Here is a 25,499-nt window from a genome sequence, read left to right as displayed (position 1 = left end):
GCTTTTTAAAAAACTTCTTGCATCATCTAGAAATACAAATCTTCTTGCACTTTCAGTATGTCATATTGGGAAGTACACAGTGAACCGACTGCAAGGTAAGCTAATATCCTGGGTGAAAACATCCTTCAAGAAAAAGAAGTGTTTAAGTAACAACATCCTTCCTATTATTGCAATCAATTCAAGTAACTCGTCATCCAGGGGGATAGGAAGAAACCTGAACAAAATTGATAAATGAAGCACTGCTATGCTGTCCTGCCATCCTGCTACATAAAGCTTTCTATAGAAGGTTCACATATAGACCAAAGACAGGTACAAGAAGGCATTCACAGTAGGGATTCCTATCCGGCTGGAAGTTTGACATGTGTCCAGAGTCTATTTTCATTAAGCTTGCAGAGAAATAATGATAAAAGTCCACCCACTTTTGGTTCTGGCCCTAAATTAGCTAGTCCTGGCCAAAAACCCTTTGTAGAGAAATGGTTTCCCATTCCTACATACAGGTGGTGACCATTTTGTGCAGGGGTTCCATTCCTGGCCCTCATGCATGTCGGCGGAGCAAGCAAAAGCCTGTTCAAACCCCGTTACGCCTTCTTTTGGGACCAAAAGGCCCCAAGCACTGGCAGTCATGCGTCAATTGGATGAGCACAAAATGGTCCCCATCTGTACCCAAAACACTGATTTCTCCAACCTTAATGATGAGCAACATAATAACTTAAAGGTCCTTTAAGAATTCAGAAGTTACAAGCACAGGAAGCTCCAGAATTATAAGGAATGCTGTGCCACTGCCCACTTACCAGAATACTGAAATAAGTCATCGTTTATCTGTATCTAGTCTCCCATTAATATTACCACCATCACCACCACCACAGTAACAGTTCAATAAATGAAAAATGTAAGGGGAAGCTTAAATAACCAGAAGGATTCCTTTGAAGAAGAAAACCCTGAATATGTAAAGCTTTCATTAAAGAAAAAAAGGAACAAGGACTGACTTTCCTTGACTCACACAGGATTGATTTTGTGTGTGTGTGTGTGTGCGCGCGCGCGCGCGCGTGTGCAGTGAAACCATGGTGATGAGAGATTAACCTAGAAAGTCACTGTAGTTTTACAAAGTCGCAATGCCCATAAAATGTCTTAAAGATTAAAGAAAACGCCCCAGGGTATTACAAATGTTTTCCTTTTGGAAGACATGATAATTGCTTTACACGCCTCAGATTCAATTAATGCATCAATTAAAATTATGGCACTTTGGGACAAACTTGTCACATCATTAATCTTGAAGGTTCACACCTTTAGCCATTCAAATTAACAGGAAAAACACATCAATGACAGAATAATGTACTTGTTTGTACGTGCAAGAATGAAAAGGTTTTCCTTCCATTCAGTTTCCTGTTTACAGCAAATACAAATCAAACTTCAAATATGCATGGCAAACTACAGTGCTGGACTAAGACCTGGGAGACCAGGGTTCGAGTCCCTACTCAGCCATGAAGCTCACTGGTGCCCTTGGGCCAATCACAGTTTCTCAGCCTAACCTACCTCACAGGGTTGTTGTCAGGATAAAATGAGGAGGGGGGAACCATATACATGACTTGAGCTCCTTGCAGGAATGGTGGGATATTAATGAAATTAATAATATTTACAATTAACATCTTGAACAGCCCATGCATATATAAGATTACGGTAAGTCATATTTCAGCTAAAGCATGCCTTTGGTTATTTTCATTGGCTATACAGTCATACCTCTAGTTGCGTTAGGTTCATGTTGCGGATTTTCGGGTTGCGAACGCGGCAAATGCCCTCTGTTGTGTCACACGCACACACAGAAGCGGCACTCTACATACTGACTTTTTGGGGTGCAAACAGCACCCAGGGACGGATCGCGTCCATAAGTAGAGGTACCACAGTACTGGCACAGCAATGGCAAAACAAAGCCAGAAATGTGTTTTAAAAGTATGTATTAGCTAACATTTTAATGATCCAGAATCTCTCACGCATATGGAATTATGTAATCCACAAGCATAATGGTTGACACTTGGGCACCTTTAGCATGGCAGAAATTCAAAGAAAAGGCAAGATTATAATTCAGCCATTTCTAAAGCTAAGTGCACAAAAAGATGAATAAGAGTACCTCATGATTCCTATTCTTAAAGCTTTGGCTAGGCAGAAGGTGGAAAATATAGTTATTTTTTTCTCCCTCCAAACTATCCCTTTTCCAATCATTGGGAGAGGATTTTAAGATGAACAATCAAGATTTTGAAATAATCAAGATGTCTCACCTCCACAAGAATAGAGAATGTAGAAAGTGGATTAGTGGTAGAATCTAACAACACCTGCCATACAAGGACATGCGTTCCAAGACCGTGCACAAAATCTTACCATTTTTCTGCATGCCATGAGAATTATTCAGTCTAAGGGAGGATTAAAAGGACCTCACTATGCAACTGAAGAAAACAGAAAATTTCCTTTTCTGCTTCCCTTGTTGCTCCCTCATTATGGCTATCAATAAGGCAAAGTACACATATTTTTAATTCAACCAGTAAGTTTCCCACTGCTGCTACCTCAAACTTCACATGCATCAGTCAATATGTTAGTTTATACTCAGGTCACTGCTGCAGCTGTTATTGACAACTGGGTAAAAAAAAAAATCCTTGATTTCTGTGCCCTGTGTCCTCTCTCACCATGCCTCCCCGACCTACTAAGAGGGCACAAGTTTTAGGCTTCAAAAGCAGCAGCCTAACTATTTCTCAACCACAGGACCCCAGCAGGCCGATTACTTGAGAGGCCAATAACCCAAGTACTTAATTGGCCCAAAGATATTTTATTACTGTGTCAATTGAGCAGCAGTTGTGAAAGAGCAATGTGCAAAATAAGTAATGTTGATTTAGGCTTTCCTAGAATGCGGTGATGGCTGGAATGACGTTATTTCTCCATCTGCCAAAAGCACAGACTTCTAAATTTAATCAGGGGCCCTGAACATTTTTACAGAAGGCCAGTTCCTCTTTTCCTATGAATGGTTATTTTGAAAACAAAAAGTCTGAAAATATGCAAGCAAAATCTGATAAACAAGAACACTTTAAGAGGCAAAATGAGATAAATAAAAGTATGTTAAATATGTGCATGTGTAGAAAAGGAGAGCAAGACAGACAGAAAAATGCAAGTCTACTCAGAAGTGCGTCCTACTGTGTTCAGTGGGATTTGCTTCCAAGTAAGCATGTACAGCATTGCAGCCCAAGTGAGCCATAATCAGACCCTTTTGATCAACAGGATGTGGGTTGATTTCCAAAGTTACATCTTTAATTGCAGCATAGTTTCACAACTTTAACAGCAGTGTAGCTTCAAAGTCTGGGCTCTCTCCCCACATCCATATCACATCAGATCAGTTGTGTCTGCATTCCAAAACCCAGCACTGGGGATTATTTCCACAAGGTGAAGGAAAACAATTTTTATACAAAGGCTTCGTCTTGGCTAACACACTCATTTGCATACATAATTATAATATCCCCCCCTAAGAATTTTTAACTCCTAATGAAAGCAAAACATCTTAAGAGTCTTCAGTTTATATAATGGCAAGTGCTACCGCAAGAGAATAGATCAACAGTACTAGTGAAGACACATTTATTGCTATTTACATAGGATTATAAAAGTATGCCTGGTAGTATTTATCCTACTTATTTTGATGTCTCTGGGGTCATATAAAACCAGCATGAAAAGGCAAAATTAAAAGCACAAGCCTCCAACCTTTGTACATATAATAGTCACACATGTGAAACACTTCTATCATTATAAAGTGGAAACCAAAATAAGAGGCATAACCCCCACTCTTCAGTATCTAATGCTGACTTGTGCCACAATCTTGTACACCTCAGTCTACCTCACCACCCCAGTTCTATACAGATATGATCTCCACCTGCAAGCATATATTTAAAACAAAAACATTTCAGTTGCCCTGACCATGACTATCATCTATACATACATACTTGAACTAAACGGAATTTCTATCTCATAGAATCATAGAGTTGGAAGAGACCACAAGGGCCATCGAGTCATGTCTGAGCTAGACATGAACCGGACTGGCTGTAAATTAACCGGGGGTTGGGGGGGGGCTTGAGTATGGGGGGGTTCTTGAGTATAGATAGTCTTAAAATCTCCCAGAGAGAGATAGTAACAACAGCAAAAATACTAGACCCATTACACAGAGTCTGCTAGAGAAAGTAAAACAGAAAGCGGGTAGGCAGGAAGGTGATTAAGGGTTTAAGGCGAAGAGAAAGAAAAATAACTTGAAGACAAAATTAAACTAAGAGCTTCGGGGGGAGGGGGGAGTCTAGAATACCTCCTTCCAAAACCAGGTCTTTCAACTGAGCATCCTTCAGTGTTGTACTGTTAAGCTGGTCAGTGGACATAATCGTGTCCTCCTCCGCTGGGAAAGGAGCGCGTCGGGCATCGCCTTGGGCTCCCTGCAGCAGCCAGGCAGCGTCGTCGCGAGTCTCCCAGTCGCCCAGGCGGGTGGGTGGGGGGTTGGGCTGGCCGCGTCTCTCCCTCGGCAGGCAGGCGAAAGCGGCCGGCGCTCCTAGACACAACTCCGTCGGGGCGGCTCAAACCGCAAGCGGAGGCGCGCGCCGCCCGACAAGGGCCCGCAGAAGAGCGCACGAGCGCCGCGAAGCGGGGGACTCTTCTCCGAGGCCTCTCATGCTTCCCGGCCCCAGGCGAAGCCCCTGGAGAGGCTCCTCCGGGCCTCGCTCCACGCCACCGGCTGGGGCACAGAAGCACCCGCAGGGAAAAACACGGAAGGGGGCGACCCTGCGTAAAGGCGCATGGCGCAGCGCGCTCGGGGGTTTCTACAGCTGTTTTGTTTTATTTAAAAAAAGTTTAAAAAGGAAGGAAAATCATAGAAAAGGAAAACGTCGACCTATTAATCCCGACTGGTTGTCTTAATTCCATATATATATGGAGCTCCATATTACACATGAAAAAAAATTAATATGGCCTAATTAAAAAGCTTAAGGAGGAAGAAGGGGAGAATGAGGGCGAAGGGTGGGGAGAAAGCCAAGGAAGACGCCGCTCTTACCAACTTCCCGCACCCAACTGCTCCGCCGCCGCGGCTGCTGCGCTCTTTAAACCAAGCCCCATGGACACTGTGGAGGCTTCTAATTCTTCCGCATTTCTGCTCCAGCGCGACGTGCGTCACTCCGTGCCCAAAACGCGGCCCTCGCCGCCGCGGCCGCCGCTTGACTCAGGAGGCTCCGCTGGGCTCCCTCCCCCGCCCAGCCCAGGCTCCGGCTACTATTGGAAACGGCGCGCACGTGCTCTCTCCAGCTGAGCTCTGCTCTCGGCGGCGGCGGCGGCACCACACAGACACACACACACACACACACACACACGGCGCTGCCAGTGCCGTCCCGTGTCACAAGAGCCTCCTTGTCTCGGTTTCCCCTCCGCCCGCCAGCCACACCGTACGTTGAGTACATGAAGGTTACAGTATGCCGAGAGGAAATGCATCACCCAAAAGGGGAAAATATTTACATGAAACTTGCACATGCTAGCCTAATTTCTGCATATACAGGCAACGACTTATTTACACGCATCCAACTGACAAGCAACCCCGCACATGTGCATCACGGTAATATGGCCAGAAAAGGGTGTGGGCACACTCTGCCGTCACACACAATGACCCAGAATGCAAAACATACACCCCAAGTTGGGGCTTGTGTGTACTTTAAATGCAAATTTAGAAACAATCAGTATTGGTTTAAATAGATGTATAACCTTAGCATAGTGGGAAAACCTGTGCCCGGTGGCTGCTCAGTCTGCTGGCCAGGTGCTAATTGATGCTGGGCAACTTCAAGACCCATCCTCTTCTTTCTTAGTATTATTCATCTTTGCATCAGAGTGGTACCAGACAGCTCTTCAAAGAGAGGGATCTCCTCTATAAAACAGGCCATCCTAGGCAAGTATTTTATGTACTGAATTTATTCATATCCCTCCCTCCCTGCCAAAGGAGTCTAGTTGCATTCTTGCTCTGAGTCAGAGCAAAACATCTACTTCAAAAAGCAGAAGACGGTTAGTGAGCCCTAGACACATCATGCAAGTAGCACCCAATGTGTCTGCCTCAAAAGAGACAGAAAAAATCCATGTGCAGGCAGGGCATGGGAATATCCAAAATGAAAATACTGAAGCAGCTACCAGGTACTGTACAACTTGAGTGACAGAAAAAAAACTGGATATAGGAAACAACATATCAAAAGCAAATCCTCTACCAGACGTATGTATTAATGCTGAGCTCCTTACACAATACTGGATGCTGACAGAAAGTTATGACTTCTAGGCAGGACAGGACAGTACCAAGAACATTTCACCATGCATGGTTTTCTAAATATTATCCTTGGTTAGCACACTGTGCTGTTCTGAAAGGACCTACATTTGACATTTTATTTCCCAGCCAGTAGCACGAGGCGGACAGGGCATATTCATTGGCAAATTTGTTCCAAGTACAAAGACTTTGGTGAACCTGCAAGAGATAACTCACAAAGTAGAGGGTACAGTGTTTCCTATGAAGACTACCTTTCTAGGCTTCTAGGTTTCTTTCTGCCATGAAAAGACAAAGGGTTTTGTTTGAATGGCAACTTCATAAGTCATATGCAAGAGCTAGAGAAAAATAAACAAAATCTGAACTCTATAATATCAGCCAATGTGTACTGTGGGTGACACGACCTTGCTTTTTGTTGTAAGACTGGTACTACAGGTAACATGGTAGGCCTTTGGCAGTTTTGTGTTAAGGCAGGGAATTTTTTTTTAATGGAAATTGGGTCAGACAAGTACACACCTGCAAGAATGCAGAATGAATTAATAAAGTTGTGTGGCCAAATTTTGAGGGAAGACACAGTTGTGAAGGCTAATACTTTCATGACATTTTTAATTTTAGTAGATGAAAGAACAGATATTTCTGGAATAGAACAACTGTCTATAGGTGTTGTGAAAGAAAGTGATAGGAATGCATCTGTACATGAGGAATTCCTGGGGTTTATTTCAATGTAAAACCAAACTGCAGTAGGCATAACCAACACAGTTTTATCTGCTGATTTTGGAATAGATCTCAATAAGTTAGTTGGACAAGGATATGACAGTCATTCAACCATGGCAGGAAAATAAGATGGGGTTCTAGCACAAAACTATCCTCAGGCAGCCTTTGTCCACTGCTCATCCCATAGACATCATCTTACTGTAAATGAACTAAACAGTGTAAGTGATGTGGGCAATGCTGTTGGCATAATTAAAACCATTATGAAAATTTTCCATGGGAGCATCCACAGATGACATCTAATACCCAAACTACCAATGCTATGTGAAACATGGAGTCAGAAATCAAGAGTATCTCTTCACATGCAGACAGTTATCCAAATAGCACAACTTAAGCAATTAGCAGGATCTAGCAACACCAAGAAAAAACAAATTTCATGCCAGTATGTATGTATTTATCAAATTTATATACCTGCCTTTCATCCAAAGATAACAGGGTGGTTCATAATATAAACTTTTATCATAGACATCAACTTTTACTGTTTGTCTTGTGATTGTAAGCAAAGATTCTTCAATGCCAGAACCAGTCACCCAAGCACTGGAATCTGTAAAGTTAGGTGCAATTGAAATGAAAGCACATATACAAAAGTTGCTGGGAATAATTTAACAGCACAGGGAAGCTAGTGGGAGACCATTAGCATAATAGAGGACAAGAAACTGGCAGATGAAGTGGCTGTAGAATTCAAAGCACCTAAACAAGACAAGCCAGTCCCCTAACCAATCCACAGAAGAGTTATACCAGTGGCCCATCTACATTCCCAACCTGGATTCAGTGATTACCTCAGCAAGGGATTGTTTTAGTCATGAAAATAGCCTGCTTACAGTTTACTGAAACTACATCCATCTCAGATGTACCACACTGAAGGAAAACTTAAAAACTTGCAAGTCCATGTCAATTTCATTCAGGAACTGTACAAATTTGAAAGCTTTAGGGATGAATCCATCACTTGGTATGACTTGTAGGGAGAAGGAAATACACCCATCATCTTGTGACTTATGCAATATGAGCCTTACTGAACCACTGGACCACACCCAACTTGCTCTGCTATTAAAATGGCCATCCCCACAGCACTTTCCCTACCAGTTACAACATGCACAGCTGAACGATTCTTTAGCACTTGGGGCAGAGTGCTGACACAGCTACATTCCACAATGAGTGAAGATCAATTGTCTGGCTTGTTGGGTGTCCATAAGAGAAAAGTTGAAGAATTATCCCAAGGAGAAATTTATATTGACCATTTTGGTGAAGACCCTCCAATACTCCAGTTTTTGTTTAAAGAGTGATCCACTTTGCATTATATTTTCCTTTATATTAGGGATAGACAAACATTAACAAAAAAAGGTTGACTTTTTCAGACCTTATGTCTGGCATTCACAACACCCAAGGCAGATTATGTGCAAATAGTGTGTAATTCAGTATTATGATTTTTTAAAATTTGGTATTATGGTACTGTTCAGTTGACAAAGCTGTATGCCTTTCTATTGCCTTACTCTATTACAGGCATAGGCAAACTCAGCCCTCCAGATGTTTTGGAACTACAACTCCCATCATCCCTAGCTAACAGGACCAGTGGTCAGGGATGATGGGAATCAAAACATGTGGAGGGCCGAGTTTGCCTATGCCTGCTCTATTATTACTAAATGTATAAAGTTAGTAGTTCTGAAAAATGTATAATCCCATACAATAAAGTAAACCGCCATTGTTTCTTGTTACTTCTCTTCAGCACCGTGTAATGATTTGTGGGATTTATCACAAGTCAACAATGTGTAGTCACAAATTATAGACCTTGCCCCCTCTGGGAAAAAAATTCTGAGGACACCCTTGGGAGAGAAAGTGTAGTGGGAGTGGCTTGGATGGATGGGAAGGACTTGTATCCCCACCCACCCCCCATTCTTGGAAGACATGAAGTCCATCACCATCACAGCATGGAATTGGGCTGCACTAGACCTGTGATGAGCAGGGTGACAGCATAGATCCTATAGGATAAAATAAATTAGGAGGAGGGGGATCCACTGAAAATTGGCAGGCGATGCAAGCAATGATACCATTTACACTACAGTGGTACACTACGGGTTAAGTACTTAATTCGTTCCAGAGGTCTGTTCTTAACCTGAAACTGTTCTTAACCTGAAGCACCACTTTAGCTAATGGGGCCTCCTGCTGCCACCGCGCCGCTGGAGCCCGATTTCTGTTCTTATCCTGAAGCAAAGTTCCTAACCTGAAGCACTATTTCTGGGTTAGCGGAGTGTGTAACCTGAAGCGTATGTAACCTGAGGTACCACTGTATTCTATACCAGACAACACTGGAACAAAGTTTCAGTCTGGTATAGGATACTTGGTTAATTCTTGCTACAACAGACTAATACAGCAACTCCTATGGAATCTTATAATTCTTGAATCCATTCTGGCCATTATAGCAGAAATTCTGATAGTGTTTGGTTTTAACAATCCATTCCATTTTGGACTTCACTTTCCATGTAGTGGCAGTTTTACTGCTATGCATCTATTGCTCCTTTCTACCCCATCCCTCATTAACAAGTAATGAAACCCAGGGTGGCTTCATATAAAATAGCGCTTTGAAACACTTACTAAAACATTAAAACAGCAGAAACATACATAACTGCTCCTTTTCCCTATCATGGGATGAACACAGATTCTTCCCTCATTCAAAAGCCTGACAGAAGGGGGTTTACTACAACATCTGTCTCAAGAGTTTGCATTGAGGACTTAGCATAAAAAGTTATGGATTGTTTGCTTATGAATGTGGAGATGAGTGTGCTTTACATGTCTGAAGGCCTAAGCTTATGTTTAACATACTGCTGTGGAAATAAAGACCTCTCCCTCTCAAGAGCCCAACAGCTGAAGGTAAAGGTAAAAGGTAATGGACCCCTGGACGGTTAAGTCCAGTCAATTTCGACTATGAGGTGCAGCGCTCATCTCCGCTTTCAGGCCGAGGGAGCCGGCATTTGTCTGCAGACAGCTTTACAAGTCATATGGCCAACATGTCTAAACGGCTTCTGGTGCAATGAGATACTGTGACGGAAGTCAGAGCGCATGGAAACGCCATTTACCTGTTGATAGTAAACCTGTTGATGGATACCTGTTGATGGTATGTGGGCAAGGCGGACAAAGAAAGAGGGGAAACATTTTCTCATTTGCTGAAAATAAGAAGAAGTAAAGTGTGTGGCACCTCCACCTTTTTTTAACATTTCAAATTGTATTTTATTTTGGTTTTAATGTGATTAGGTGTGAGCAAGTAAACAGATGGCACCAGCTTGGAGATTAGAAACAGAAGCCAGAAGAAATAAGTTTGGAGGAAGGATTTAAAACAAAAGTAGAGTGTTTAGGCTTCTATATTAAATCACTCTTAAAGCTTGCTTCATTTGACATTATTAGTAAGTACTTTGAAAACTAACCTGAATTAAAAAAAAAAAAAATCTTCCAAAGCCTTGACTAAATCTCTTCTAAAATCTTGTTTCATAGATAAACACAGCTGTGCTTCATCCACAGTCCATGTGGTCCACCCACAGGCCATATCCATCCGTTTAAAATGCCTCATTTTTGTGGCTGAGTTTGTTTTGTGCTATGCAGGAATGAATTATCCTGAGACACAGAGCACTACCACTTGAAAAGCAAGCAAAGATTCAGGGTTGAATCTAGCCGAACATGCCTTGTAAGCCAGCAGTTCCTAAATAGTCATTTTGAGGTACGAGGCTGCTGACAATGTTATCATCTTGGCACAGTCAACGTATTACATGCATCAGAGAACTAGTGTGGTTCAGTGCATATTGCTGAATTTGGACTTCAGAGATCAGGTTCAAATCTCACTTCAGCCACTGAGTGGCTTCAGTATTACTTTATTGGCCTTTTACATTATAAACATGGAAATAAAATTGTGACTTGCAAACTCTAAGGGTGAATTTAAACTGCAAAGGAGTTGGGATATTAAAAGTTCTAGCTGTGTAAATTAGAATAGTAAGCAGACACTATGCCTCCATTTTCATACTTCTTCACAACTATGAGAGTTAGTAACCTTTTTTAAGGTAAAAAACAACAACCTGTCATTCCTCATATTACATATGCATTCTTTGCCAGAGTCCTTATATTGTGGAACATGACTATGTGAAGAAGCATTCTGTTCTCACAAGTGAGTTAAATAACAGGGTACAGGGTGCAAATCCACACTGAGCTATTAATCTAACTAGATGACTCAGGTCTAGTCAATATCTGTCAGCCTAACCTATCACTCAAGATTGTGTTGAAAATAAAAAGGATCAAGGGAAAACTACCCTGAGTTCTTTCAGAGCAGGGGAGGACAGAAATGCACCAAACAGAGAAAGAATTATAAGTAAAAAAAATTCTCACTGTACTTGAACATGGGGAAAGGGGACATTTAGAAAAGGTTTCTAAGTTGGCATATGATAATTGGTTCAGGTCTCTTCATGTGAGGAGAACATCCCTAAAGAGAGAAAGTCTCTAGGCGGCTAAGAATCAAAATTTGATACAGGCTGCTGTAATGTTAAATACAGGAATAGAATAACTTCCTATTAATTCAATTACTGGCTAATACAATCCTCCATTTGATTCCTCAGGAATTAAATAATCCTTACTGAAAAGGGCACAGTTTATCCCCCCCCCCTTTACAATGATAGTATTTCTTTATATTTGAGCTACTTGGTGAGATGATCTAATCTGTAGATTAGAAGACTTGCCACTAAAGCAACAGCGAAAGCCACACACACACTATGCAACAGCAGCAACAATGTGGAAAAAAAGCCATTGGTTTAGTCAGATAGGTGTCTCTAGCATATAGCACTCCTTTTCTCTATTTCTGGCAGACTATAGCCTCTGTGAGAGCTGACAATGCCAACCAACCATAATTTCTGCGATATGGGTTCATCTGGGAAATGGGTCCACATAAAGATGTGGAGGAGCACGACTTAGGTGAAGGAGACTGACTATCTAGCTGTGCCTTATGAGCCTGAGCTGTACCACTTAAGGCTTCAAGTGGTGGATCACAATCAGCACACCAATTCATCCACACAAATTTAGATCAGGCAAGCCTTCACCCCTACCTCTAGGTCACTTCCAAACAACCTGCTTTTTGAGTATTCAACCTGAATTGTTTGCAGACAGTATAGAAAACATTGGCTATTTATTGCATATTCATTCTGATTTGTTTATGGAAAGGTTAAACAACATTGTGTCAAATGTTATCCTATGGTTTCCAGTATGTTTTCTCATCACTTTCCTGAAGTGCAATATGTCCAATATTTTGAAGAAGGGATTTGTTATGCCAGACCTCCAAATCAGTTTTAATTATACAACCTGAATTTGCTGGTATGTGATGGAATCCCACCCAAAAATAGTGACAGTCTCAAAGCAGCCCTAGTGGGTGTGGGTGGGTGTGCGCGCACGTGTTATATGGAGGAATATTCAATCATTATGTGCTCAAGATACAGCTTCATGGCCTCAGTAAAAGCTAGACCTATGAAACAAAGTGTTGAAGATTACCATTGTCAATATGTTTTATGTAAACATATTTAGCACCAGTTACATGTTGTTTCCCATTTTGACCCATCGTTGATTGTCACCCAAGATCGAGTGTTAAATCTTTTATTCCTGTTCACAAAGGTATGACACTGTTTAGGCTTTTCCTACAATGTCTACCAAAAGAAGGATTCGACCTTATGTTTCCCTTCATCCCATTCAAGCAGGAGCTAAAAAAAGGTGCATCAGAGAAATGCATTAAAAACTTGAGACCACACCTCATTTATTATATTTGCACAGAAATATCACAGCTTAGAGTGAGGGAGCCAGAGACAGAATTAGCAGGGGTGCCAGCAGCTCTGCATATGGAAGCATCTTACTCCTCCCTGACACAGAAACTAAAAGCCATGTTGTTGAGATATATGTCGCTAAACAAGCCATTAACAGCATTTTACACACAAAAGGGAGTATTCGCTCTTTCACTAAAATGAGTCCCTTTGGGGCCACAGTGTGACTCATGCCAGGTAGATTATTCACTTGCCTAAACTGAATTGCAAGCAAGCCATCTGTCAGTCAAGGTGAAAGAGACAGGCACTGACAAGCAAACCTTAAACTGAGATGCTATGTGTGAATAAGATGATTCGGGTAGAGAAAGTCTTCTGTTATTTTCCTAATGACTGCAATGCCAGCATAACAGGATTTTGCAATCTTCCTGCAAACAGTAGCTCATAAACCCCTGTCTAAGGCTTTGTATAGACAATAACTTTTCAAAGTGTTGGATGCAGTGTTGTATACCTATGGGTATTAAATGCCTGGGGTATTTAATGCTTCCTGTCCCACCCCATAGTCTCTGATAAACCTGCTTTTTCAAGTTCTGTAGCCTTTAAACAGCACCAGGGACAAGCCAAAGTGCAGTGGTACCTCGGGTTACATACGCTTCAGGTTACAGACTCTGCTAACCCAGAAATATTACCTCGGGTTAAGAACTTTGTTTCAGGATAAGAACAGAAATCATGCAGCAGCAGCGCAGCGGCAGCAGGAGGCCCCATTAGCTAAAGTGGTGCTTCAGCTTAAGAACAGTTTCAGGTTAAGAACAGACCTCCAGAACGAATTAAGTTCTTAACCCGAGGTACCACTGTAGTTACCAGCTCTACTGCTACTACTATAGATGTGTATACATTTGGTATGCTTGTCCTGGACACCTATTGAACACACAAACACTGCTACATCCCATCCCTACATCACAGCAGTTTAGGAACCATTTTTAAATGTGGTTTCACTACCACCTACATAAAAAAAAAAAAATCATGAAAACGAATGCTTAATACTTACTCTGTTGTTATCCCTCCTTTCTTATATGGAGAGCTCAGGATGGCCTTTTGTCTTCATACCAAGCCTTGAGGGTATATTAGGTTGAAAAATAAAGGCTGGTCCAAAATCAGTCACTGATCTTCACTGCGGACCAAAGATTTGAGACCTGCCCTTTCCACTCTAAATACAAAACTCTAGCCACCATCACACACTGGCTATCTATCTTTCATCTATCTATCACAACAGTACAGTTCTACTTTTCTACATTCAAGTATACAGTGTTCTTTCTTGTAAGTTTCCTATAAAAGTGATATCCACTAGACCAAGAGTTGCTTCAATCCAGACCATGGAGATTTGGCAAAGTTGACTTGATGTACAACTTTTCCTTGGGACATGCTTGTCCAGTGCACTAGATACTGAAACACCCTGTCTAATGTTAAGAGTGCATGAGTTACATAAAAGAGGTTTCAAGGACCTTCATATATATATATATATATATATATATATATATATATATATATATTAAACAAAGCTGACTTGTTCTATTTTATCTCACACTGGAATGAGCCTATCTTGTGAGGAAAGTAGGAAACACCTGTCTTTTTTAAAAAAACAAAACACTTCCCTGAACTTTTTAACACAATTACAGACTAGACATTTTATCACATTGTGTGCCAGCTAAAAACCACACCACAACGAACACTTCCTGACTCACTCAAATGCACAAAGCATGTATGGTTCTTGCAGACAGTACTGAGCCACTCCTGAGTATTGGTTCTCACCACAAAGGGGAAGCGAAAACGCGACATGTCTGTGTATGCAATACCTTCATAATCTTGCTTTTGGTTTCTGAGTGTGTGTCTGACTGTGTGAGAGACAAAACACATTGCACCTATTGGCAGGGCTGCTAACAAAAGCTTCAAAGTATTAAAATAAGTGTGTTGAAACTATGCAGTTATCTAGGCAAGGCACGCATAAACATTATTCAAATGGTAAACAGCCATCTGAAACCCATATGCAAAGAGGACCCAGCTACAGTCATCATCCTGCTTAGTGAGTTAGAACGATACCTCCTCTCAATGTTCCATTTGACATTAGACAAGTTCCTTAATACAGTGTGACCAAGACATGGATGGGTGGGCTGGGTGATTTAACTCAACTGTGCCCTTCTGTGTACTCAGTACAGCACTAGGCTAGATTAAGGAGTTTTGAGGGGTAGAGTTGCTATTGTCCATAGACACACCATCTCTTTTACTAGAAAACCTAGTGATCTTGGGATAGGCTCAAAGAATCTGCACCTGGTGTAGAGCCAGAAAGACAAACTGCGGGTGCTGCTGGTCTATCTACCACCTACTGCCTAGCAGCATCTTTGGTGAGGTAGTATTTGGTGTGGTATTGGAGGACTGGCTCAAATGGTCAAACGTATCAGGCAGGGCACACCTTTGATTCAGTCTTTACTCTGACTGATATGAGGGATGGAAGGGGTACAGTGCACTACACTGTCATGGTCAAACCTGTTTGGACTACTAGTAGTAATTTTCCACTGTAAGGGTAATGGGCCCATTTGAATGGCCTGCCCTCAAAGACTGATGGAACCCAAGGGGCTCCTGAATGTTCTGGAGAAGCTTCCAAGAGAAAGCTGAAAATCCTATCAAAGTTATGGTTTCTCTGTGGAATAGTGAGATAAAACAGGGAGTTGACACAATCATTGCTGAGCATCCTTTCCAGCTTTGTGGAGCTCCATTGGCTCCTTGGCATTCTGGGGAACTTCAGTCTATGAAGCAAACCTAACCACTACAGCACAGGTAGTAAAAGTTCTGCTCCGAAGTGCCCATTTCTAGAGATAACTGTTTCAGTTCACACATTGTTTTGGGAACCTCAAATTTAGAAGGCTCAAATTTTAAATGCTAGTCAAACTTAATTTCTCCCCCATCACTAAGCCTGCTGAAAGCTCCCTGTTACGCAGACCATTTGACTGCATAAGAACCAGCACTTCAAGAATTAGGATTGTGATTAAATATATGGGACTCGTTCTAAAATAAGACAGCCTTGAGAAGAAGGAGGAAGCATGTAAGCAGAACAAGGGGCGGGGGGGAAACATGATGCAAATATTAAAAAGTTGATGCAAATCCTGTGGTAGAAATAAAGGTGATGAATTTGACCCATGAATCAAGAAGATTCAAACAGAGGGTTCCGCACTTAGAACAGCTCAAGATGATTTTAACAGTGGCATTTTTGAAAGCCTGCAGGGAGGAGAAGTGAGATGAGATGGGAAGGTTGTAAATAGCCAAGGTGAGGGAAATAGCATGCTAAAAACCTGATCTGGATGCCATTTACAGTGAATGGCAAAACTACAGCTGCTTTCTATAAGAGTGGGAGGAGGCCCCAGGGCAGCAACAATAGCACTGCCATTTTCTGTTTCAGAAGCAAGAATGAAATTTGGTTTGAAACCTCATCAGACATACTGGAAATTGAAAACACATGTTTATTAAAATTGGATAGCTGATACATTAAGATGACACGTTATATTTTCTAATACTGCCCTGTGACTTTCAGTTCTGTTTGCAAAGAGCAATAATGGTCCAAAAATCTCTTGGAACTATCTCTTGTTAAGGTCACAAACAGATCTCATTATTACCCTGTTCTAACACTCATAACATTTAAGAATCCATTTTCCCAAGCTTGACTTCTATGTAAAAACAACATTTTGGAAAGCTTTATGAGAAAGATTTTCCAATTACTGAGAGAGTGAAAAATACAATCTCCTGCTTAAAATGATCTATTCTAATCACATGACTAAAGTTGAAAGAATTTAAACTTGGCAAACCTATAGTCCTTAGTAAGAAGTAGGTTTTTTGCCAGGGTTAATAAATCTTCAAGAAAAAAAGTTCTTTTTGGCTCCAAACGTTGCTACAACCACAACTCACTGCATAGGAAAGGCTGTCAAAATGAGAGTACAATAGCAATACCTTCCTCTTTTTTCAAAAAAATACAATAGAGGCCAGAGCTTCCTATCACTGGGGCGTCCTGCACTAGAGAAGCCTCTTCTGCATGACCCCCCAAAATGAAATGTCTCACCAAAGAAAGAAGACATAGATTGGTATAAGATTTGCATATGCTAATAAATGCAAAGTTAGAAATAATTATTATAATTTAAATAGAAATATACTACACCTCAACATACTGGGGAAGGCTGAGACCTGTTACATGCATACCTCCCCAGTTTGTTGTCTAAGTGCTCACTGTTGATGAGCAGCTGCAAGATTCCTGCTCTCCATTATTAGAGCCCTTGATCTTTAAACTGGACATGGATGAGGCAGCCCTTCAAAGACAGGGCTTCAAGTAGAGGCCTGTCCTCTGATAGCCCTTCAAACAGATGGCTGTCCTCTGTAAAGCAGGACACATGGCCACCCTATTCAACAGTTTTTACAAAAGGAGTGAGCACATATACAAAACGAATCACATCTGCAAAATACATGCAACATGGCTAGAACGGAACATTGGAATGTAAATTTTCAGCAAAATGAACAACAATATAGATGGAAGACCACCCCGATTTTAATGTAGGGACTTGGAGGGTAGAGAGGGAGGCAGAGAAGGGGAGCTGCCTCATGAGTTCTTAATTTACTATATGAATACCTGGCTCTTAAATGGGATTCCCAATGGTCTCCCAGCCAGATTGCTGATCAGAACCAGACCAGCTTAGCTTCAGGAATGTTACAGCAGCTGATATTCCCATACCATCCACTGGGCCTCACTTATTTGTTTCAAATGATCAGGAGATTTGTTCAATCTAAACAAAAGAACTTGTCATGCGTAAGGTGGTTGCTGATGTAAACTTAAAGACAATTGACGTAAACTTAAGACAGTTTGCAGGCTCAAGATACTCCTATCGACAAACTAGGGGGCTCTGGGGTCAGCAATATCCCCACTTGCTAAATTGGGGGCCTCACAAATTGTCCAACAATGCCAACTCCTGGTGCTAGCCCTGCTTTCAGCTCCAGGCAGCTGAAGATGTATGCTATAACAATGGCTGGAAATGAGATCAACAGAGGTGAGACATGCATTGAGGTGGTACCAGTCACCCTCCCTTGCGATAAGGTGTTAGGGGATCTCCTCAATGCCCACAATGCCTTGTACACCACGTGGATATATGTTTACAAGACAGGGACTATATATTTCTAAACAAATAACATAAGAATTCAGAGCCAGACTAGATACATACATAGCTTTAATGTTGTTTGCTGCTGCATCTACAGCCTTAATATTTGCACATTTCCAGACTTTTAGACCTGATTGGCATTATACAGTAAGATGAATCTTTCAATTTATCTGGGTGGTAACTTTTAACTATTGTTTTAAAAAAGAAATAGGGAGAAATCAGTAAGGAAATATTTAAGCAATAATGTATGGGAAGCAGTCTCTCTGATGAAGAGCTGCTAGGTGTAACGTGTACATTCACATTTCCCTCTTGATCCAATTAGAGACATCCTTTTCCCTCAGTTCTTTGAGACCAGCATAACATAGCATGCATATATATATATATATATATATATATATATATATATATCACTGTTAATTAGCCCAACTATCATATTCACATATGGTTTTTCTTCATCAGAACAGGAGAAGCTTAATAAAATACTGTTCCTAGGAGGTGGAAGGGCCATAGTTCGGTAGTAGAGTACAGGCGTCCCCTCACTTGTGTGCAACCTCGTATTTGCGAGGTGCCAGGAAATCAATCAGTTCTAACCTGAAATGGCAGGAGAGAGCTGGAAGTCCTTGTGGGACATAAGGAAACCCTCCCCAGAGTCCGAAGAGGACACCAGTGAACCACAAGTCCAGGAAAAAAAAGACTCAAAGGGCTCCAAAATGGCATGCGGTGGCTCTTCTGCTGTCGCACTACCCGGCCTAAAAGCTGCATGTTTGTACCGCAGTGTGCTTCCCACTTACGTGCATTTCACTTATGCACACGGGGGTCTGGAATGTAACCCCGGAGTATATAACCTCTGTATCTGCTCTGCATGCACAAGTGCCATATTCAATCCCTGACATCTCCAGGTCAGGCTGGGGGAAAACTCTTTCTGAAATCCTGGAGAGTGGCCTCCGGTCAGTGTAGACAATGTTGAGCTAGATGCACCAATGATTTGAATCACTATAAGGCAACTTCCTGCACTCTTGTTCTTTGGGGGATACCTTGGGTAGTATTCAACTACCTAAGTATTTAGTCAGAGTAGTTCCACTGAAATTAATGAATATAGACTAAGTTAGGCTTGAGAGACAATGGAGTGTACCTCCAGGGGTGAAGTCAAACTGCTGTGTTAGCAGCACTGAAGGGACCTCCCCAGGACACAAACCTGGGCAGTGCATGTGGAGGTCCTGGGCTGCCCAGACGATTGGACCCCACTCTTAACCTCGCTGATGTGGTCCAAAGGAAAACAGAGCAATACGCTGAGCACCAGCTTGGCTGTAGGAGTTGCCGGAAGGAGGTGTACAACCGTCTTAGGGACTCCAGCAGGTCTGCTCTGAGTAAAACTTAGTTGAATGCCACTGATCCAACCCATGACACTTAAAGTGGCATACGAGTGCTTTAAGGTTGAGGTGTGGATGTCACTGTCACTTACTAGACATAGGGAGTTTTCAGGAAGCAGGATACATAAAATTATTCAAGGAGTCATACTTCCAAACAAGGAAGCATGTCAGTCAGAGAACTATATACCCGCACACTGTTGAATTTTCTTGGGTTGAGAAACTTAACAGAGGTCTAATTTCTGTTCAAGCTTTGTATCACTGCTGGAGTATAGGCACATCCATTCTCCTTCTCTCTCATTTCCCATTGCATGAGTGATACGATGTGAAGTAGGCAGTAATCCATCTCCCTTTTCTTCCAATATTTCAAACACCTCCCAAGAATTACACTGCTAATGTCAGAGGCAGAATGAAGCAGAGATGGGTGCAATTTGTCACAAATTACGCTCTATATCCAGGCATCTATAAAGCATCCAATCACTTTCATGTTGAGGCTCTGCTAAGATAAAAATGATGCTATTAGGCATGTAAATAATGGTGTTCTGTTTAAATTGAATAGTTGGTTATTTTCACAACACTCTAAGAACCCAAGGAAACCTTGGCTTGGAATCCAAAGAGCTGGTTCTGTACACTCAAGGGGGACTTGCTTTGTGCACCTCAAACAACAGCTCCCACCCATGATCACCTTGTGATTTGGTGAGAAGCTCTAGCTGCAGCTGGTGGATCACAGATCTTGCATACAAAAAGGTCCTAGGTTCAACCCTTGATTTCTTCCAATGAGACCAAGAAAGATTCCTTTCTGAAATGCTGGAGGGCTGCTGCCAGACAGTGTAGACCAGGTTCTCTTGTGCTCCTTGAGATGTTCCTGGACTCCAACTCCCAACAGCCCTGGTCAAGCTCCTGGTTGGATTCCCAACTCCCACCAGCATAGCAAATTGTCAGGACAGATGGGAGCTATAGTCCAGGAAGATCTGGAAGGCCACAGATCCTCTTCCCTGGTGTAAACAATGCTGTGCTATAGAAATGACTGGGGGAAGAAGGTGTTTATTTCTTTGCCATCTGCATCTGCTGGCAGACCAGCTGCCTCTGGCCCTCCCTCAACCGTCACCAAGCAGCAGCCATTCTGCCAGGATACCTGAACAGTTTCCATCCCAACTGATTGTTATAAGAATTGTAAACTGTTAAGAATTCATACCTGAATTTGCTTCCCCCCCCACACACACACACAGCCTTGCACGTCTCTTTATCCTTACGCATCATGTCTTTTAGATGGCAAGCCAGAGGGCAGGGACTGGTCTTGGGAGCCACTGGAAGGACCATTCTAACTGAAAAACTAGGCAGACGGGCATTTTTTAAAAATATTATACATAGGATAAGCAGCGCTGACAAGCTGCTAAACTATCTGTGAAATTAATGGGAATGTGGAAGGTCCAAATAGAATCATAGAACTTTAGAGTTGGAAGGGATCATGGGGGTCATCTAGTCCAACCCCCTGCAATGCAGGAATCTCAGCTAAAGCATCCATGACAGATGGCCATCTAACCTCTGCTCAAAGACCTCCAAGGAAGGAGAGTCTACAGCCTCCTGAGGGAGACCATTCCAATGTCAAACAGCTCTTAATATATACTCTTACATATTCTTGTAGAATCACCCATGTCTTTTCCTGTAATGGCTGCAGGGGATATTCGGGCACCAAGGAGTATGTTTCTAGGATTTTTTCATACATATGTCTCCCCTTTAAATGTTACAGAAAATATGGGTGGTATTCAGGTACGTTTTACTCAGAGCAGACGCACTGAAACTAATGAGCATGACTAAGTTAGGTCCATTCATTTCAACAGGTCACCCCTGGATTAAAACCTATTTGACTACTACCCCATGTAGCTAGCACAGTGTGGAAATGGGTGACACCTCTCTGTTTTGTAAATGTGTGGGGCAGCTCCCACCCATATAGAAACAGTTTCTTTTTCACCCCAAGTTTTCCCGTGCTTAGCATCCATTTTGCCCTGCCTTTCATCTGTTTAAACTTACAAATTTAAAAAGGAGCAGCCCCAATAGCTACTGAATGTGAGCTGTGTTACTGAGCGAACATCGTCCAATATGAAAATACAGCCCTCCTAATTATTTTCAGGGAAGGCAAAAAAAAAAAAAAAGGTAAAGCAAAAAAAAAGGGACACAAACCCATCCGTACTGTTCAGTCAGGAAGATGTAACCCTATCTTGTCAGCATTTCCTTCTCCTCTGTCGGAAGCAATGAAAATGTAATCCTAAAAAGCGTTTTAGAGGGCTATCTTATTTAAAAGACAAAACAAAAGGTGACTGACAGTTATTTGTCACTGAAGGTAAACAAATTTATGCAGCTTACATTGTATGCTCTGGGATAAAGCAAGCTGGTAAAAGGCGTGTTTGCGATGCATTGGAAATTAGTCTCAATGACAAACTCCAGGAAAGCTGATGCACTGGCTAGACAGGTAGATATTAGGTGCTCAGGCTGTCTGGATGCTATGGAAATCACATTGTATGCATTTGACCATTGTCAATGGGACAAGACAAGTACCAAGCTCATTCTTATTCTAAGCCAGGAAGAGGACTTCATGTGCATTAGCCTTTTTGCTGAAAAGCTGCCATATTTGTCAGTTCAGACGTATGTTAAGATAAGCTCTTTTCCCGTTATCTAATATTTCACCAGGCAGTGGAACCAAAGGATAAGCAGCACCTAATAACCTATGTGGGCAGGAAATCTTCAGTGCTGTCAAGCTCAGCATAAAAGCTCAAAATGCCCTAGACAAGGAAAAGTTCGCAGCAGGCATTTATTTCATTTTGAAGCAGGGAAAAAGTTAAATTAATCACTTCATTTGGGGTAAAAAGCTTTCTGGGGATCAGAACAAAAAGTTACAAGCCATACAACAAACCAGGAGAGAAATATATATATATAAGGCTCTTTTTACTGCAAAGCTATTGCACTCACACACTCCTGCCATTTAGTACGAAAGGCAGCAGCCAGAAATGAAAGGTGGCTAAAAAGAGGTGACTCTCTAAAATTGAGTGGCTGAAAAGAAAGAGAAATCAAGGCAGTAAAGGGAATGCTGTTCTGTGTAATTTTTGACAGGAAAATAAATGAAGCTGCTTGCATATAAAAGACATTGGGATATAGGTAAAGGTAAATATATAGCTTGGTATAGATAGATAGTTAGATATAGGTACAGGTATAGGTACACACACACACACACCGTATTTTTTGCTCCATAAGACACGTATAACCATAAGATGCACCTAGTTTTTAGAGGAGGAAAGCAAGAAAAAAATATTCTGAGAAAGATCCCCCTCCACGCTGGCTCCTGACTGCTCTCATGCAAGTCACAGAGCCCCTCAGACAGGAGGGAACTCTATTTTTTTTTCTTCAAAAAAAAATTATTGGTTTTCACAAAATTATAAACAAACAAACACATAAAACAAACAAACATAAATCATAACCTTATTAAAAATTACACTTAAGGCAGGAGGGAACTCTAAAGAGTGTTCTAAAGCCCTCTCCCCCCGCCTCGCCTCTCCCCACCCCCTCGCACGGGCGGGGGACGCTCGCACGGGCGCCGCCATTAGGACGCTCACACGGGCGACATGCCACACCCCCACAGGCAGTGTGCTACACCCCCGCTGCTCCGAGAACTAAAGTCCCCAGCTCTGCCGCTGCCAGGGACCACATATTCGCTCCATAAGATGCACAGACGTTTTCCCTTACTTTTTAGGAGGAAAAAAGTGCGTCTTATGGAGTGACAAGTACGGTAGCCATATTGTCAGGACTTAGCAATGAAAAAAGAAGTAGCCAAATCACTTTCAGCAGATCCACTTCATTCATTTAGTACAAGCCTCTGCAAATACAAATCTGGTTCAGAAATGTGTTTTGCTGTATTAGTCAGCAGTCCTGAGAGTGTTTGGGCATGTTGGAAAGAAGAAGTTCCAACGAAAGAAGAATGGTTAACAGAAATTAATGGAATATGCATAAATGGTGAAACTTACTGGCAGAATTAGAAATCAAGACCACAAACTCTTTATCAAGGAATGGAAATGGTTTATTGAATATTTACAAACAAATTGCAAACAGATCAAGACATTAGCAGGACTACTGTAAAAACTTACACACACACACACACACACACACACGGAATAAAAAGAATGTGACAAAATAATTTTGGATATGCAGGGAAATCCGAAAATAACTTCAAGGGAATGCAGAAAGAAGGGGAAGTCGAATTTTCAAATGTTAGAATTATTGTTGAATAACTTGTGAAATGTCTTCTTTTGTGTTATAATCTAAAATTATAAATAAATATAAGAAAAAAAGAGAAGTGTTTGGACATGTATTCCCATGAGCAACTCCAAGATGTGAACAGGACAGTCATGAAAACAGCTACCAGAAATTCCCATGGTCCATGAGGCAGTCACTTTCTCATCTTTAACTGCAGACCTCAGATTCACACAATATATGTAGCAATGTGGATCCACAGACAGCTTACATGTTGAGCAAGATATTTTGTGTGAATCAGGCCTAAGAACACCCTATTCCAAATACTGAAGTCAGCTTGCTGCCTGGGTCACACTGTACTAAGGCATGGTACAACGCAGGACCCCAAGGACTTGCAAATGCCAAGAAATCTGGGTATATGTCCCACATCACAGGGCAAAAAGCCCATAACTGTTGCCTCAATTACTGATTTATATGCATGCTGATTTTCCAGCAGGGAGTCAGTTAACAGAATTCAGGAATAGTTCATTACATACATTAACCCTTACCTTTTCTCTTTTTTTGGCCATATTATGTTAACAGTAGAAAGGGTAGCAGTCTTCTTCCACTCCTCATATGCCCTAACATTCACACATTAATAGATCACAAAGTCAAAGAAACCAAAGGCTATAGTTTTCAGCTCCCCAGGATACATGCTGTTTCAGGGCCTTATTTACTTTTTAATTTCATAACACTTTTTCCTTTAGGCCAAACTCATATTTCCATACAACTTTGCCCTTTCTTCCCTTGCATCAATTAATAGACAGACTATATATTAGTATGAAATAATTAACTGCACTGCTTATTTCTTCCCTGCAGGCAATGGCACGAACCAATTAGATCATGGAACAAAATACAAAACAAAATCCTTTCAGTGTTTTACTTGGCTCTGAAAAATGGAAGAACCCTCCCATTTCATTGCATAATGAACCTCCTAAATCCCCAAAGAGCCTCGAGTGCAGCAGAAGAGCAGCTCCACAGAAGGTTCTTGGACTACTCTGAGCTCTCTTAAATGTACAAGAATGCAGGCATTCACCCAATCTTCATTTATACAAGTTCACTAGCCTTTAAAGAAGTCATGTTAGCACAGCCAGTTCTGAGACGGACTAGAGCCCACACTAGTATAACAAATAAGGATGTTGGGTTAAACAGTTTGTCCACACAGCCAACAGTTGAACACTGGTTATGAAAAAAAACTGTTTGAAAAGTTTCTCACTGTGTGTGCACTCGTGAACTAAATCAAGGCAGTTGCATACACCCATCACCACACATTCAGCTTGTGTCTGGGACGCAACAGAAATCAGTGTTTTTCAAAACATGCTGAAACCAGGCCCTGCACATGACAATGGGGGCACACAACTTGTTTGGCATAGACTGAGGTCAATATAGGCAGGCTTTTCCCTTCATGATTCCTGATGCTCATGTGAAAGCTTTCTATTTAGGTTATGTATTGGGATTTCTTCCCTATTTCTAAAGCTCCTAATGAATTAGAAGAGCTTGCATGTTTAGATATTGGGGGGAAATGTTTCCACAAGAGGAACAATTAAGAAGTATTGTCAGTGGTAAATTATATTGGTAGACAAAAAGTGTCGCGGCCCTCAGACATCCTCCAATGACCAGAAAGCAGACTGTGGTGGACAACCCAAACTCACTGGTGAATAAATGAACATCAGCAGCCAATTTCACCTGCTCTAGACTTTGGTCTGAAATAAACAGACAAGTGGCACGGGTTGCCTGGTACGTGCTTTCAAGGGAGAAACACTCTGCTAAAGACTCAGTAATAGGACTGTAACTGCAGGGCTATTTTTCTAGATAA

General features: G+C 41.7%; 1 protein-coding gene across 4 annotated transcripts in view; it reads right to left on the bottom strand.

Annotated features, from left to right (window-relative positions):
• The window catches only part of LDLRAD4 (low density lipoprotein receptor class A domain containing 4), a 287,894-nt gene that overhangs the window by 23,886 nt on the left and 238,509 nt on the right, over nucleotides 1-25,499 (bottom strand). Inside the window, exon 1 of one of the 4 annotated variants that reach the window (XM_081014290.1) lies at nucleotides 5,063-5,258. The exons of 2 other annotated variants lie outside the window; for them this stretch is intronic. Coding sequence is in view for 1 of the 2 variants with exons in the window: in XM_081014288.1 (XP_080870414.1) it covers nucleotides 4,328-4,397 (70 nt within the window). In the remaining variant the exon portion in view is untranslated. One more of the 4 variants, XM_081014288.1, reaches the window with a different exon arrangement.

The sequence above is a fragment of the Podarcis pityusensis genome (assembly GCF_964106645.2).
Source record: "Podarcis pityusensis genome assembly, chromosome: 7".
In the NCBI taxonomy this organism is placed as follows: domain Eukaryota; kingdom Metazoa; phylum Chordata; class Lepidosauria; order Squamata; family Lacertidae; genus Podarcis; species Podarcis pityusensis.
This window is presented reverse-complemented; position numbering and strand designations above follow the sequence as displayed.